The sequence below is a fragment of the Tupaia chinensis genome, unplaced genomic scaffold (assembly GCF_000334495.1).
Source record: "Tupaia chinensis unplaced genomic scaffold, TupChi_1.0 Scaffold000198_1, whole genome shotgun sequence".
NCBI classification, from domain to species: Eukaryota; Metazoa; Chordata; class Mammalia; order Scandentia; family Tupaiidae; genus Tupaia; species Tupaia belangeri.
This window is the reverse complement of record NW_006159673.1, coordinates 805,026-822,183: the sequence shown is the minus strand read 5'-3', so window position 1 is coordinate 822,183 and position 17,158 is coordinate 805,026. Positions and strand designations below refer to the sequence as shown.

The 17,158-nt window shown below is 43.1% G+C and overlaps 1 protein-coding gene across 1 annotated transcript in view; it reads right to left on the bottom strand.

Annotated features, from left to right (window-relative positions):
* RGS13 (regulator of G protein signaling 13) overlaps window positions 1–12,918 on the bottom strand; it is a 33,534-nt gene extending 20,616 nt beyond the window's left edge. The window contains exons 1-3 of the mRNA XM_006147030.2: window positions 12,764–12,918; window positions 5,022–5,321; window positions 3,662–3,730 (exon numbers count right to left, since the gene is read on the bottom strand). Coding sequence (XP_006147092.1) covers window positions 3,662–3,726 — 65 coding nt within the window. The 5' untranslated portion in view covers window positions 3,727–3,730; window positions 5,022–5,321; window positions 12,764–12,918. The remainder of the gene's footprint in view (window positions 1–3,661; window positions 3,731–5,021; window positions 5,322–12,763) is intronic.
* Between the last annotated feature and the right edge of the window lie 4,240 nt (window positions 12,919–17,158).

Genomic DNA, 17,158 nt, shown 5'->3' with positions numbered 1-17,158 from the left:
TGGGCAGACAAAGCTGGTTTTCGGAAGGCTACTCCACAAAGATGGTGCTACGGCTTGAATGCCTTGAACCTAGCCGCAGAGCCAGGACGGTGCTGCCCATTACACGGTGCAAAGATTCTGAACTGGGGGAGATAAGAGGAGAAAGGGCCAGGTAAGCTCGTTCTAAACTATGGGATTTTTATGTTCTTTTAATTTTGAGGGAAAAATGTTGAGCTCTAGAAAAAAATACCTGCATAAAGATAAATATATATATAAAAAAAGCATTTTGTTCACTCTAACTTTTCACCACTAACGACCAAATCTGGTACACCTGTGCTTGGGGCTTGCCATGCCCACATGGGCAAAGTGATTCTTTAGGAGACTGCAGAAGTAGAATCAAACTGTTCTTTTAATTTTGAGGGAAAAATGTTGAGCTCTAGAAAAAAATACCTGCATAAAGATAAATATATATATAAAAAAAGCATTTTGTTCACTCTAACTTTTCACCACTAACGACCAAATCTGGTACACCTGTGCTTGGGGCTTGCCATGCCCACATGGGCAAAGTGATTCTTTAGGAGACTGCAGAAGTAGAATCAAACAGGATCAGGTGAAATTTTGCTAAAGGGCGCATGTGCTTATCAGAAAGGGGGGAGGGGAGTGAGGAAGCAAGCTGCTAGGTCCAGGACTTGAATCACTGTCTGCCACGTGGAGAATCCAGTGCCTTAATGAACACCCCACTGCTGGGCCCAGAAGATGCATATTTTAAGGTTCTTGGTACAAACTGCTTGGTACAAATTGCTTTTAAGAGCTGTGCCTGGGTGCTGCCCTTGGTACCGAGCTTCCCTTTAGCTCTCCGAACCGGGAGTTCACCCACAGGGCCTATCTGCATGCACTCACAGAATGCTGTCACCTCTCCCTGGTATTTTTTCAGTCTTTATTTGCTCTAATTTCTTTTCATTTTGAGGGTTTAGTGTTTAGAGGGTGCGCTGTCTCATGTGCCACTTGCCCTGAGCAGTGTGGACAGCCACTCACCACACGGACACCCGCGAAAGGTGCTGGTTTTGCGGCTGCACTCCTGGCCCGTTGGGTGAGCCTTTACCAGGTGAGTTGGCAGGTGACGGTGTGTTCTCATGCACAGGGGTTTTCTTTTCCCACTTCTAAAATAGTGGATGGGGGGGTAGCAGGTGGCATAGTGGTTAAGGCGCTGGGTCCCACATGGCTGACTCTGAGGTTCAAGTCCAGAACCTGGTGGCCTGCTAATCATGCCAAGTGCATGTGTGTGCATGCCCAAAGGCCCAAGAGGAAAATGGGGGAGAAGGGATTATGGTAAGACCACCCTCCTTGGGGAGTGATTTCTCACTTTCCCTCTCTCTGTCTCTTCTCTGGTGAGGACACATACCCTATGGCACAAATTAAAAAAAAAAAAAAGTTGATGTGTTCATTGCTATTCAGTTATGTTTATGGCATATGCTTAATTTTCCTGCTTTCAGCAGCTGGTTACAATCCCAGATGGCAACAAGCAAGCAGGACCCACCGGTGACACCTGGGACAGACAGTCCAATGGCCGGTGCCACGGGACCAGTTCACGTGGATCCTGCCAGAATTAGACAGGCTGTTTACATTAGGACTGAGGCTCACCAGTGTACTCTGTCGAGATTGCTCTCAAAAAACCTTTCCATGAAATGGTATTCAGCTTACTGTTCTTTTCTCTTATTATGACTTTAGGAAGAGTAATCTAAAATAACCTTTTCGGTCCAGCCAAATGGAAAGTGCGTGCCCAGGTTATCGTATGTCTATGTGTATGTGTTCTACGCCTTGCTGTTACATTAGGTTGTCAGGAAAGTCATGACATATTTTTCTATGCAAAACTGTGCTATGACTTCCTGACTTCCCAATATACAACAAGAATAAAATCTGCAATGCAAGTTGTATTTATTGGGTTAGCTCAAAATTCAGTGTTGGTAATTATTGGGATGAGAACTCCTTGCCTGTAAGGTTCATAAGGTTTATGAAGATAGTAATGAAGATTTACAATTGGGTCATTAAAGTTAGGGATGAAGTTGTAAAATAAACTTGTTTTTGGTTGAACTCAAGTTTCTATTGTAATTTGTACCTTAGCATCTACATCTGCTGGCCTGCGGCTATCCAGGTGCTAGGGTCAGAGTGATTCTAAACATCTTCATCCCTTCAGCTACCCAGGCTCCCTGACAAAATTTCTCCAGTTTTGTGTATGGGAGCATTTGGAGACATCACGATGTCATGGAAGGAGGTAGGAAGAATGCTTAGAGTCTAACAGTTCTGGGTTCTAATCCCAATGCTCCAGTTAACAGTTTTTAAAATCTCCAAACCCTGGTTTTATCATCTATAAAATGGTGATATCTCAAAGTTATCATAAACATTAAATTAGGCTGTGAATGCAAAGCACCCATCAGTTGACAGCTCTCTGGCAGCCTGCCACGGATGTGAATTTTCTCTCCTCGTTCCTCCCATTTCCTCAGGCCGGGTCTACCGGGCAGACTGCAAAAACACGAGCCCGGGGAGTGATCCTCTGCAGCAGCAGCAGGAGAACAGGGGGACGCTGTTCCTGAATTAGCCTTCTTGGCTGCACCCCTGCTGGTTGGCATCCTCAACTGGGCACTTAAAATGCAGACCTTGTGGCCAGCAGGTGGCATGGTGGTTAAGGTGCTGGACTCCCATGTGATTTACCACGATTCAAATTCTAGATGGGTGGCTTGAAACTACGCTGGGCATGTGTGTGTGTGTGTGTGTGTGTGTGTGTGTGTGTGCTCTAAATCCTGAGAGGAGAATGGAGGAGAAGGGTTTGTGGTATGGCCATGCTTCTGTTTCTTTGTGTCTCCTGAGAGTATGAGTGCCTGATAACAAAAATCTCTCTCTGAAAAACAACAAAACAAACAAACAACAAAACCCCAGCAGGCCTTCGGGCTTTACTATCTCCTCCAGCCTGCCCTGCCACCTGCCTCTCCTGCCCCAAGCAGCCTACAAGCATCTCTGGACATGTTGGTTAGTGGAGGGGCGCACAGGCCAGGAGCTCTGACCACAGGCCATGCGGCCGGAATGAGGTCTGGAATGGGCCAGGAGGCACTCATAGTAGCCCCGTGGGAAGGCTTGACCTGCGAGTTCTTCGAGCTGAATGGCTCGTTCCCTTTCTTAGGCACCTTCTCTATCTAATTCAGTCACCATCCCCTTCAGATGGCCACATGTTTAGTTCCAGCAAAACACAGAAGGGACTTGAGAGCTGGGTGAGCATCCAGCTAGCCCTGCAGTCTCCCTCCTCCTCCATCTAGGGGTGCCAGTCTCCCTCCTCCTCCATCTAGGGGTGAAGGTTTCTTCCTTTGTACGTGAAAGGCTTAGACCGGGAAATGATTTTGAATCAGAGCATCTCCTTTTACATAAAAATATAAAACCTGACATAAGATGAAGAATACTCATAGCAGCCTCTCAAAACATTTAACTGGCTGAATTCTCAAGTGCACACCACGGATAATGAAAACGGCATCTTTGCGTGACACATGACTACTTCTGGTGGGATTACTCAGGTGTAAATGCAAATTTTACCTTTTGGACAAAACGTATTAAGGTAACAGTTGAGTGGATATTCACCTATTTATCACACAATGAATATGCTTTAAGATGGCTGCAGGCTGTAAGTGCTACTTACTTTGAAAGGCCCCTTTGAGATTCATCTCTGCACATCTTGCAAATCCAACAATTCCGCCTGCTCATTTTCCTAAAGAAATACAGTATATACTTGTATAATTTATTTAAAATAATCACATGTTGGAGTCAATGTTTAAAGAATGTACAAATTTGTAAATCACGAAGTGATAAAGATAGGTTCTTGAAATTGATGCAAGTGACTTTGGAATTCATGGGGGTGACTTATTAATCAACCCATGCAGTTTTTTTGATTTTTTTTTTTTTGAGTGATTTTCGCTATAGGGCACGTGCGCTTGCCAGACAGACAGAGAGAGACATAGAGACAGAAAGCGAGAAATCACCCCCCCAGGGGGGATGGTCACGCCGCAATCCCTTCTCCTCCATTCTCCTCTCGGGATCTTGGGCACACACGCACATGCGCCCGGAGTGAGTTTTAAGCCACCGGGTCCGGGAAGCGAACCGCGGTCGACTACATGGGAGTCCAGCGACATAGCCATTACGCTAACTGCTGGTTCCCTCAACCCATGCAGTTTAAAAATACAGACTTCTGGAAAGGATCTTTTCACTTAAAGTCCACTGACCATAAATTTAGTTTTAAGATAATTCTTCTTTTTAGGTAGCCCTGTCAACACAGTAAGCAAGAATTTGCCTCTTTATAAGAAGTCAAGTAAATAATATAAAATAGTGCTGGCCCTGCAACTTAGTGACTAAGGGAGCTGGATCCCACAGGGCTGCCCATGGTTCGAATCCTAGGCCTGGGGGCTTGAATAACACATTAGGTGCTTGTGAGTGCCCCAGATCCTGACAGGGTGGAGAGAGGGAGGAGAGGGGATTGTGGCGTGACCACGCCCCATGGGAGGGGGGGTGCTTTCACCCTTTCTTTTTCTGTTTCTCTAGTGAGTGCATGTGCTCTCTGGCAAGTAATAAAAGAAAGTTTTTGTTGTTGTTGTTGTTTTTAGAAAAATAAAGAGCAAACCTTTTTTAAGGTGAATTCTAAGAAGTGTTGTGTGTCGGGTTCATCCCTGGGCATTGTCGCTTGACTTTGCAATTGAGAAAGCCTTCGGTCTGCCCAGGTACTTTTATATAACAGCACGTGTCATAGAGGCTATTTCATTCAGGACTTCGAGAAAACAACTTAAAATATGTTACATCAAACCCATGCCTCATAATGAAAGCTGAAATAACATGCTAAACATAAATGAATATTTACACATAAAAGATTACTAAAGATAAAGAGAGAGGTTTAAATTAGTCTTTACTGGTTCCTTTAAAAAAAATTCATTGCTAAATAAATAAATAAATAAATAAAACCATTACTCAACAATGAGAAAAAGAAAAAGAAAAAAAAATCCGTTGCTCACTTGTTGGGTGCCAAATTTGGGCTGCCGGCGGTCTACGTGTGTCCTGCTTCTCTCCTTCCTGTCCTCACTGGCAAGTCTGAAATATGTAGTAGGGACTTAGATCCAGGAAGTACAGGGCCCCGAGTGCAGAGAAGGCCCGACCGTGACTCGGCGTTGCGTGAGGGCTCCCAGTGATACTGCGCGGGAGCCAGCAGGATGCAGGACTGAGCTGGTGTAAAGAGGGGCGTTTGGGCCAAGACAGGGAGGCAGCTGGTTTTGTCCCAGTTGAGAAACTGAAGGGAACTTAGTTCCCAGGTGAATCTAGAGTAAAACAGGGAGAGAGGGAGAGTTCAGGCTAGAGAGTTAAGATTGGACATTATCCTGTTCAAAAATGCTCATCGCAGCGAGGAAGTCGGGGGAGATGAAGTTGTAGGAAAGGTTTTGGAATGGACATGCTCACATTGGAAACTGCTTTCTGGAGCGGAATGGGTTGTGGGATGTCAAGGGTGGAGACAATGAGATCAGTTAGCAAGGACTGCAGGAGCCCTCGAGAGGGGTGAGTAGAAAGCTGCTGTGGAGGTGAAGGGAAGGCCTAGGTTTTAAACATCTTGGAAAAGAAAATGGAGGACAACTCTCAGAACTTGTTGATGCTTTGGATATGGAAGGTATGAGAAAGAAAGGGAACACATTCACGTACAAGGTTTAACTTCAAGATAAAGGCGGCAGTTTTCTGGACCAGCAGATGGCATAATGGTTATGTCACTGGACTCCCACATAGTTGATTGTGGTTCGAGTCCTGGACCTGGAGGCTTAAAACTTACCCCAAGAACGTGTGCATGTGTGCCCAAGATCCCAAAAGAAGAGTGAAGGAGAAGAAGCTGTGGCATGTCCATTCCTCCTGGGGGGGGGGTGACTTCTGACTTTATGTCTCTCTGTCTCTCTCTGTCTCTCTGGTGAGTGCATGCATCCTATAGCAAAAATCTCTAAGAAAGGAAAGGTGGCAGTTTTAATAAAAACAAAGGAAAATCAAATACATAGATTAAAATTGATAAAATGGTAAAAGGAAAAGAGTGTGAACTGAGAAAAGCTGAGGCAGATGACTGAACACAAACTTGTAGAGGAAAGTCTGTGAAAGAGGAGCCACAGAGAGTAGGGACCAATATGGCACCTGAGATTGGGAAAAGAGTCTTTCAGAAGGCGGGAGTGGCCAGCTGCATGCCAAGAGCAGGAAAAAGAGTCAGAGAAAAAGGACAAAGTGGTCAGTAATGGTCTTGGGGACAGTGGTTCCAGTGGAACTGGGAGGGCAGAAACAAGGGGATGGGGAGAGAAATGGAGCCCAGGACAAATGAAGGACCACTTGTACAATGGCTCATGATTTCTCTCTCTCTTTTCTTCTTTTTCTTTCTCTCTCTCTGCCTTCTTCTTTTTCTCTCTCTTTCTCTTCCCTTCTGTTCCCGTTCTCCTTCCCTGCCTTCCTTTCATGTTTTTTCCCTCTCTTTTCTTCCTTTCTTTTTCTCTGTTGTCTTTCAGTAAAGCTGTTGATAGAAAGAGACTAGCTGCAGGACAGTGCTCTGCCATGTGACTCTTCTGGCCTAAAGTCTGCAGTGTGAGTGACACATGCTGAAGTTGGCAAGTGGTAGTCACAGACATAGACTGAAGACACAGGAGAGTGAGAGAAAGCCAATAGAATTTCAGGTTCCTGAGGTTAAAGAACAAAGTAGAATTCAGTATGTGGGGACTGGGATGTCACAGAAAGGGAAGAACAGGAAGAACTTGCTGTCCCCTTGTAACCAGAGGGAGAGAGGAAATAATGGACACAGTTTCAAGTACATTGCAGGGTTGGAGATAAGAGCTTATGGGAAGTGTGGTCTGAGGAGTTTTACTTTCTACACGAGTCTCTACTGTTAGTCAGGAGAACCAAGGAACAAAGAAATTAAACACATCTACAGGAAGGAACTAAATGGAAAGGGAATAGGTTAACTAATTAAGTAGGGCTCTTTTGATCGCAAAAAGAAATTCAAAATAGTATATGCAAGATGAATAGTCTATTGTAGGGCTCTGTTCGTGTGCACTTAAATTCTCGATGACCTTGAATACAAGACAAAAGCTATGAGACACACTTCTGTTGGTGGTAGTCATCACTGAGACCTTTAAATAGCGCTGTGATAAAAACAGGTCTTTTTCTAGGAAGATAAATCTGACTACAGGCGACTAGCACTGAAATAATTGAGGCTGAAGAAACTGTCAGATTCACTGGCTAGGTATAGTTAGACCTTGAACTACAATAATGTAGTTCAATTTCGAGAGTCCTCGTCTCTGCGATGCAGAAAACCAATGGCATTCCGCTCATCTTCTAGGTGGGGGCTTTCTGTCATCCCGTCTTCACTTTGGGTGACTTTTCTCCTGTCTTCTACTTGTAACAATATTCGTTTTTAAATTCCTTTGTCTCCTCACTTAATCGATGGGAACTATGTGTACATATTTTCATGGCCCTTTTCTTACAATTTCTGTAAATCACGGATATGTCTAGTTATGGGTGATCATATTATTATTTTTTTTGAGAGGTTTTTGCTATAGGGCGTGTGCACTCACCAGACATTCAGAGAGAGACAGAGAGATAGAAAGCGAGAAATCACCCCCCAGGGGGGATGGCCACGCCACGCCACGTTCTCCTCTCAGGATTTTGGGCATGCATGCACACGTGCCAGGCGTGTTTTAAGCCACCGGGTCCGGGATGCGAACCGCGGTCGACTACATGGGAGTCCAGTGACATAGCCATTACGCTAACTGCTGGTCCCCATATAGGTGATATATTATTTGGTGAAAGGAAAGTGGTCTCAGCACATACCCTCTAGTGAAATCAGAAGCACAGCCAGCTACAGTAATTTTCATATGTGCTTGAGTTTAGGGGCTTCCCACAGATTCTGGGGGAACACAGAGTGTATTCAGAGTTCCAGGCTCAGAACTCAGACAGGTGTGCACTTGAGTTCAGGCTCTTATTAGCTGTGTGACCTTAGGCATATTAAGTAAATTCTCAGATTCTAATGTCCTTTTCTCTAAAATGGAGTTTAAGATTAGGAAAATGCATGCATGCAAAAACGTTCAGTTCTGGTTTATCTGATCTTCCTTCAGCTTCCGATGCCTGTCATTCAGGAACTATTTCCTCAGCTCTCTTTATGCACAGGAAACACACATTAGATCTGAATGTGTCCCTTCCTCTTTTTCAGTTTCAAATCAGATCTCACAAGTGTTCCCTGTTAACCTTATCATTTTGCAATGTTCAACATATTCTTTGCAAATCCTCCCTCTCTTCATCTTGCTGTTCCTGTGTATATATATATATATATATATATATAGAGTTGGGTTTGTTACAGAGACTCAGGCACATTTGGGTCAGTGCATCATACTGAGGGCTGGGGTCACCAGTAGGGGGTTATTTCGCTGGCAGAGCTCAGGCTCGCTTGAGTGCTAACGTGCAGAGGGGCCAGAGGACAGCTGGGTCAGAGCCTCCCCTTGTGTACAACTGTGCAGGTTGTCCTGTTTACAGAGATGGCTGCGCTGAAGGAGCGCGAGTGCAGATCCACCAGGCTTCTTCTAGCCTATGGGATCCCGAGTGGGGCTTTATCCAGGTAATAGAAAAAACAGTTTTTCTAATTCCAGCAAAGACTCTGAAAAGAGCAATAACAGCCTTGCACTCAGCTAAATACGTGATTTATTCAGAGCGAGGTTCTCTGGAGTCAGCTGTTTATTAATTGGGTAACACTGAAAAAGGAGCAAAAAAACCCTCATATGCATATATGTAATATATATACACACACATACACTATGCACACACAGATATATATGGATCTATAATGAATATATATTCTATATCATGTTATTCATATATATTTTTTAATTGAGAGATTTTGGCTATAGGGTGCGTGTGCTCACTGGGGAGACAGAGAAAGAAATGACCCTCCAAAGAGGATGGGCATGCTCCAGTCCCTTCTCCTTATTTCTCCTCTCGGGCTTTTGGGCATGCACACACATATACCTGGTGTGAGTTTTAAGCTGCTGGGTCCAGGACTTGAACCACAGTCAACTACTTGGATTCCAGCAACATAACCATTGCACCATCTGCTTGTCTCAATATTTTTAATTTATCTACTTCTACTAGATGTAAATTTCCTGAAATGTTATGTTCAAATATTATGTGATAATCATGTGTAAGTAGTTGTTCCTATGTTGTTTAGTATTCTAAGTCAAATATTCACAGATTTACTAAATTATGGAATACAAATAGAATAAGTGTCATAAAAGCATCAGTAATTAAATCACAGAAAATGTTCAGTGGCTGAATTGTGGTGTAAAATGTATTATGGATTGGGTTTGCCCGCTGTGTGGTGGTTAAGGTCGCCGGATCTTGCTTGGCTGTAGTTTGGATCCTGGACCGAAGGACTTGAAGAACACACAGGGCACTTGTGTGAGCATGTCCAAAATCTGGAGAGGAGGATGGATTATGGCCAGGCCATCTCCCCAGCAGGGTGTTTCCTCTCTCTCTTTCTTTCCCCAGTGAGTGCATGTTCCCTATAGCTTATTAAAACACAGAATATATTATGCATCAAATAAGTAGGTCACAAAACAATTGATTTTTATGAAGTCCTCATGATTTCAATTCCTTTACGAAATGGGACTTGTTGGACTGTCCTGGTGGCTGCAGTTCTGCTCCGGAACCTCGGCCCAGCACCAGCCCTGCCACCTGTCTCTCTAGCTTGCTGGGGCTGCACATCTGCCCACGTGCCCGTGCTTCTCCAATGCTGATGACCAGGGTCCAGTCCCTCTCCCCATGCACCGTGACTTTGCTGGAATGTCACAGTGCTCCCCATGTCCATACAGTGCTGTCCTACATTGCAACGAAGAAATGAACTCTCAAGTATTAACACAGCTCCGGTGAAAAGGTCAGGAGGACTATTTGAGCTTATTACCACTTCCAACTCAAACACATAAAACTATAGCAAGGAATATCTAAACACGAAGGAAGAAGGACATTAAACAAGGAGACAGAAAACAAGAAAGTATTTCAAAGTAAGTATGTTCAAAGATGAAAGACAGATGAAGTAGAAATTAGTATATTCGTGCCTGTAAGAGAAAAGGCAGCCTTTCAGATTTCAGCTGACAAAATGAGCTGCTATAATCCAGTTTGAGGACAAAGACTTTCCAAAATAACTAGTGGATGAAAAAAACACCTGCAAATTTGCATTCAATAATATTTATCATTAAATAATAGATTTCTGCTTACAGCTTAATAACATCAAAATATAGAGTAACAGAGTGACGTTCCCTCATCATTGTAATTGAGGACATTTAAGAAATAGTTTTTAGAAATTTCAAAGACAGTAATTTTCTTTAAAAAGTATAGTTTTTTAGGGTAATAATGTGATTAAAACATCTTATTGGTAAAGCTTATAATTTCTGTTTAAACCTACAAATAGAACTTCTCAGTAATTCCATTCCTGGGTATCTACCAAAAGGTTAGGGACACAGCCAGAAAAACACTTGCATATCCATGTTTATTTTGGCATTATTCACAATTATTAAGACATGGACTCAGCCCCAAAGTCCAAGAATAGATGAATGGATTAAAAAAATGTGGCACATATACTCTATGGAATATTACTCAGTCATAAAAAACAACAAGACCCTGACATTTGATACAAAGTGGATGAATATTTAATACTAAGATAATTGAGCCAGACTATGAAGATGGCAGAGTATGTCCCTACTTAATATCTGCCGAATGTCTGTACTCTATGGCAAAACTGAAAGATTGGAAGGTATAATGGCAGGGAAGGCAATTGCAGGTATTATAGACAGTATAGGGAGAGGGTGGATAACAGGGAGAGAGATGGAAGGGATGGGGGAAAATAAAATTTAACAGAAACAAAAAAGAAAAGTTACCTGTGATAATGTATATGGTAATATCTATGACTTGACTAACATGCATTGTATTTATGCTAGGAAAAAAACATTCTGTATGCTGTAGAGATGTAGAGAGATTAATTATAAAAAAGTAAACTACAAAAATTTATTGTTTGTTAAGTCTAACTGAGGACTTCTTTAGTTAAATTTGACTCTTTAAATAGAGTGCAAATAGTCAGTTACTGGTAAAAATAAAAATCAATCTCAAATATTTCATAAAAACTACAACTCGATTTTGGCAAAAAGTTCCTAGTAAAGAACATGACTTAAACTGATATGACATAGAACTAATTTAAATTGTGGATAAGCTCACCAAGCTTTAAATCAATACAATCATATTTTTCTCCTATTGCTGGTATGATATGTGGAAACATTCCATGGACCTTAAAATAATAGAACCAAACAAAAACAAAGATTATCGTGTGCTTCCTGGGGAATGCATATTTGGCAAGAATTTCTAGAAATACTCTGCCTTAATTTTAAATAATTTTTCCAGTTCGTAAGTGCTGAATTATGGTTATCCCAATTTGTGACTTACTGATTCATTACTTAGAATTTTATTTCATAAATCATAAAAATTCAATATGGTTTTTTTTTATTGTTCCATCACATTTTCTCATTTTTTTTTAGTATCATGTATGAATTTGCTTACTTCTTCTATTTTATTTTTTTACTATTTTGCTAGATAGAGAGAAAGCGACCACATGGGGCCTGATCAGGCCCAATCCTATTACCCCCTCCCTTTCGCCATCCCACCAGGATCCTAGTACATGCACATGCAGTGTGTTTGTTAAGCCACAAGGACTGGGATTTGAACCCCATTGGCAATGTGGAATTTGGCTCTTTCTGCGATGCCCTTAACTCCTGTGCTATGGGGACGACTCTCTCTTGTTTAATACTGTCTCGGTAAAACTAGAGTGTACTTTCACAGCTAAGCATAGAGCATCAGAGCAGGCGTCGGTCTCCATAATATTTTTGTCTCCAGTGTCTTCTCCTCGTAATTATTCATGAAGAACAATATATGTCACTGATATAATCTAATTCTTATTAGCAGTGAGTTGAGTTGAATATGTACTCTTCCAGAAATACATCCATGCTTCCTCCAGCATGAAACGACATCTTAAAGTGATGAGAGCAGATGTATTTAAATCACCTTTTCACATATTTTAATTCTTTTATTATCCTGATAGACAGTCAGTCATTTCTTTCTGTTCACCTATAACTCATGCATTTAAAAATATTCATTTTTTTACCATATAGAGTATTGCATAAAATTCAGAAAAATCTGGAGCAATTTACGCCCTTGCACGATTTTGTTTGTCATAGCATATAAAATGCTTGACTTCTAAGAAAGTCAGCAATTGGTGTGTACTTGTGCTTCGACATAACCCAAAATAATGACGAACTTTTTATAAAATCGAGCTTTACAGCTAAGACCATAATCTGCATCTGGAATTAACACAGCTAATAAAGCGATGGAACTAATAATTTGGCAATGCATTGTTTTTCAAGCAAACAACTCTTTATCTAAACCTGTATGCACATAGAACACATAAAATGAAAGAGCACCCTGCGTTCTAAAACCGCGGAATCTTCTCTACTGCCCAGTTTAGAAGATCCATTTATTTACGGGGTGGCTGTAAAATTTAAGTTCAGGAAGCCAAGGCCAGGCAACGCCATAGGCGTTTACTAGTTTACTTCTTTCCTTAGAAGTCCTGCCGGCTCTCCTCGCTGTCCGGCTACTGGAATCAACATCCATTAGGCTCTTATTTATCGGCCGTTTCAGAGAATCTCGTACTTACAAACACATCCCAGAGAGCAGCCCACCATGCTGACTTTCACTTCCTCTTTGTTGTGATCATTTTGAAATCAGGTTGTGAAATTCACAGGACGTTCAGCTTCGTGTCTGTCCTGGCATGAAAGAACTTGACTGTCTGTACGGTTGCCTTCTGGCGCACACTGGACTCTGTACGAATGTGCTGTTTCCACACACGCGTGTCTATGCAAAGAGAGGTTTTGTTGAATATGGAAAGTAGTGCCGTGGGACGCTGGTGCATGGCAGATAACGAGGTCTTATCTGACATGGTCAGACCATCTGCAGTGATCAGGTGATTGGAAGCAGCAGCTTCATGAAATCCTTAATATCGTAGTTAAATCTTTTTTTTTTTTTTCCCAGAATCAATCATTTGCCCAGTTTTAGAAAAGGCACAGCCTAAACTACAGCCCCCGTTAGAAGAGACAGAGAACTGAGTACAGAGGCCACCACTGTGACCGCTTGCTATCAAATTGTAGAGAGGTATGAAAATCAGTCTGTTTGGAATAATCAAATTACTACCGATTTCTAACAATTAAAAGATCTCCAAATGTCTCTTTTCTAGTTCCTTCAGCTGGTCCTCGGGGGCAGTTTTTGGACTCTTAATCATTCTGCAGTTTCTTTTCCTTTTTAAAATTTTTACCATAGGGTGTGTGCACTCACCAGAGACAGAGACAGAGAGGGAGGAGAAGTGAGAAATCAGAAATCACCCCTGAAAGGGGATGGCCACACCATAGTCCCCTTCTCCGTTCTTTCCAGATGGGTACACACATACCCGCACCTAGTATGTTTTTCAAGCCGCCAGGCCCAGGACTTGAACCATGTAGTTGAGTATGTGGTACCCAGCACCTCAACCACCATGCTACCTGCTGACTCCATGCTCCAGTTTCTTCCTCAGCCTGTGGAACTCTGGACTATACACAGTGCTTCAGGTGAGACTGAACAAATGCAGAAGATAGTGATTGCTAGTGCCTTATCCTATGTGTAATCCAACGGTGTGTGTACTTGCATTGCGTGTGTGTGTGTGTATGCGTGCGTGTGTGTGTGTGTGTGTGTGTGTGTGTGTGTGTGTGTGACAGGGAGAGAGAGAAACAGAGCAGAGGAGGTTCAGAAATCCTGGATGAGTAAGAGCGATCAGAATGCGGTCGGTGAAGTGTTTCTTAAGATATTTTGAGACCCAAAGAGGTAGAAGATTATCCTTTCTTTTATTTAATGATTTTTGAGATCCATACAAATAAATGGAATCTATCAAACCTAAGGGATAAGTTTAGGGCCGAAAAATGCGAATGAATTTCCTGTTGCCACAGGAAGTGAGGGACGGGGTCCGGCTACTTTGAGGGGCCCAGGTTGTTTGCTGCAGACCCATCTTCACTGGTTGCTAGTGGTGCAATTTCCTTCCCTACTTCAAGGCAGTCGAAATTCCAGAGCTCTTTAGGAAATCTTGAATACATTGAATGGGACCAGCAGATGGTGTAGTGGTTAAGGTGCTAGACTCCCATGTGGTTGACTGCAGTTCAAGACTTAGAGCCAGTGGCTTGAAACTCACACTGGGCACATGTGCGTGTGTGCCCAAAATCCCAAGAGGAGCATGGAGGAGAAGGGATGTGGCATGGCCATCCTCCCTGGGGGGTGAATTCTTGCTTTCTGTTTCTCTGGCAAATGCACATGCCCTATAGCAAAAATCCCTCCAAAACAATAATAAATAAATAAATAAATAAAGAGAATAATAATAATAAATAAAATAATTTTTTGACAAAAGAGGGAAAAAAGCTATTCAGCTACTGTTGGTAATGATTTAAGAAATGAACTACTTATCGGGCATCTTATTTACATCCTAGACAGTTGCGATTTGTCTACAGGGTAGCACTTTTCAGTATGTTCTAGAAGCAAGAGAAACAGACTTGCAACTGCCTCAGTGACACATATCCACAGACAGCAGTTCATGCCACATGGAGGGAAGACTCGGCCTGCTCCTGCTTGGCCCTCTGAGTGTGTCTGCTCAGCCCTCTCCACTGGCACTTCCCACCTGGGCTTCTGCTTGGCAGAGTCACTCTGTCTGTACACACAGACTTGATGTCCATGTCCGAGCGTGTGGCTCAAAGCTCTGCCACCCAAAGACTTGACCCTCCCCTGGGCTCGTCCCCTCTGGCTTGCCGCCTACAATTGAACAATTGAACTTTGGCTTGTGACTTGTGTGAGCCCTAAACATGGTGACAACATCCATTGGAACCAAATGACTGAGGCCTGGCTCTGTGGCCCACACAGAAGGCACTTACAGAGCAGTGAAAGCTAGTGGCCATTTGGTCTGCATGTATTAAGTGGCCTGCTTTACAGAAGGCTCTGATTGTAATGGTGGCCCTGCTAGCCTACAGCGCAGCCACTGAACCAGTTCTCTGTGCCCTCCCAGGAAGGCACTAATGCTCAGCCTCCTTGCTTCTTATTTTTTCCTGCAGGCTTAGTGGATCAGCCTGTGCTTCCCAACTAGATTCCAGGGGATCAATTATTTTTATTTATTTATTTATTTATTTATTTATTTATTTATTTATTTATTTATTTGAGAGAGATTTTTGCTATAGAGCGTGTGCGCTTACTAGAGAGACAGAAAATGAGAAGTCATCCCCCAAGGGGATGGCCATGCCACAATCCTTTCTCCTCCATGCTCCTCTTGGGATTTTGGAATTCATCTGCTGGGTTCAAGGCTTGAACCACGGTTGACTATGTGGAAGTCCAGCGACATAACTGTTTCACCATCTGCTTGCTGGTCCCCAGTTAATTTTTTAAATCCAATCTTTTGCTGTTGTTATTGTTGTTGTTCTTTTTAATTTGCCAGAGGTTGCACGTATTCACCAGAGAGAGACAGAGACAGAAAGAGAAGGAAAGTGAGAGTGCACCCCCTATGAGGCATGGTCACACCACAATCCTTTCCCCTCCATTTCTCCCTCCTCTCAGGATTTTAGGCACATGAGCACTTTTCTCTCCCCAGTTTTTGCTACAGGGCACATGCTCTCACTAGAGAGAGAGAGACAGAGAGACAGAGAAAGGGAAGTGCAAACCCCCCCCAGGGGGAATGGCTACCCTGCAATCCCTTCTTCATTTTCCTCTTCGGATTTTGGGGCATGCATGCACACGCGCCTGTGTGATTTTAAAGCTACCAGGTCTGGTACTTGAACCGTGGGGTTGGTCATGTAGGATCTAGTTGACTTCACTTCCACACCAGCAGTTGGCCCTGGTCCATAGCTTTTGGATTTGGATGGAGATGTGTCCATTAGCTTTCTTGTGCATTCATGCCACATGGCCTGTAGGACCCTCTGAGGACTGGGTGGAGGATGCACACTCCCCCTTGAAGACTTGCATTGCTCCATCCGGCAGCGCAAGCACCTGTCCCACCCAAGACTGCATTGCTATATGCTTGGCTTGGTTGCCTGGGCCACATGGGTAAGCTTAAAGTTTAAACCCAGAAGAACAAAGCCCTGGTATTAGACATGGGTCCTTGTCATTCTTCTTTGGATGTGACTAGTTTTTTTCTATCTACTCCTTCACTGAAGTTGCAGCAGTTTGAGTGGCCCTGCCTCAGTCAGGGCAGCCTTGGCTCTGTTTTCTGGCTTATTGAGAACTCCTGAAAGCCGGCTCTCTAAGTAGACAGCGTACTTGAGATTAACCGATGCTGAGCCCAGCTCTTCTTTAAATGCTGGCTTATCACCGGTTTAGAGCTCCGCCTGTTTTTCATTGGGGATTTCCCTTATTTTATTTATTTATCTATTTTTATAAGCTTGGCCATGCATTTAACCGGGGATATTTGTCATCATTTTTTCAAACATTTCTAGATGTTGAAGTAGAGAGGAGCTCTTTCAAAAGGTGCCTTGTTTGCTACACTTCGTATTTTCCTGTGTATGAAATAATGTAGTACATCCCTTTTTAGATAAAACCAAATGCAGGGGAGCCGCAAACGTTGCAGCTGGCTGCAGTACTGGCTTGTTTTCACAGACAGGAAGCCCCACTATGCGCTTGGTCGAGTGAAGAATGCCTTGACCATATGGGGCTCCCTGAGCTGTGGTTGCAACAGGGGCCTGCCTGGCTTCTAATCACGAGTCGACACTCTGCCCTTCTTTTATCTGAGCCTGCCCCTTTCTGCGGTGTGCAAAGTGTGTGACTCTGGCTCTACAAGGGCAGAACAGACACATTTGTGTCATTTTTCCTGTTTCTCCCCCCATTCGAGATTAAAATGGCTTCTCTGCAGATCGCTATTGAAAATTGAACTCGATTTTGACAAGAACGTCTTCATATACCTCCGGTCAATGGTGAATGGTGACAAATTCCTCTAGCCCAGCCATTCATGGGAACCGTATGTGGTTGGTGCCCATGACTAGAGAAAAAGGGGGAAAGG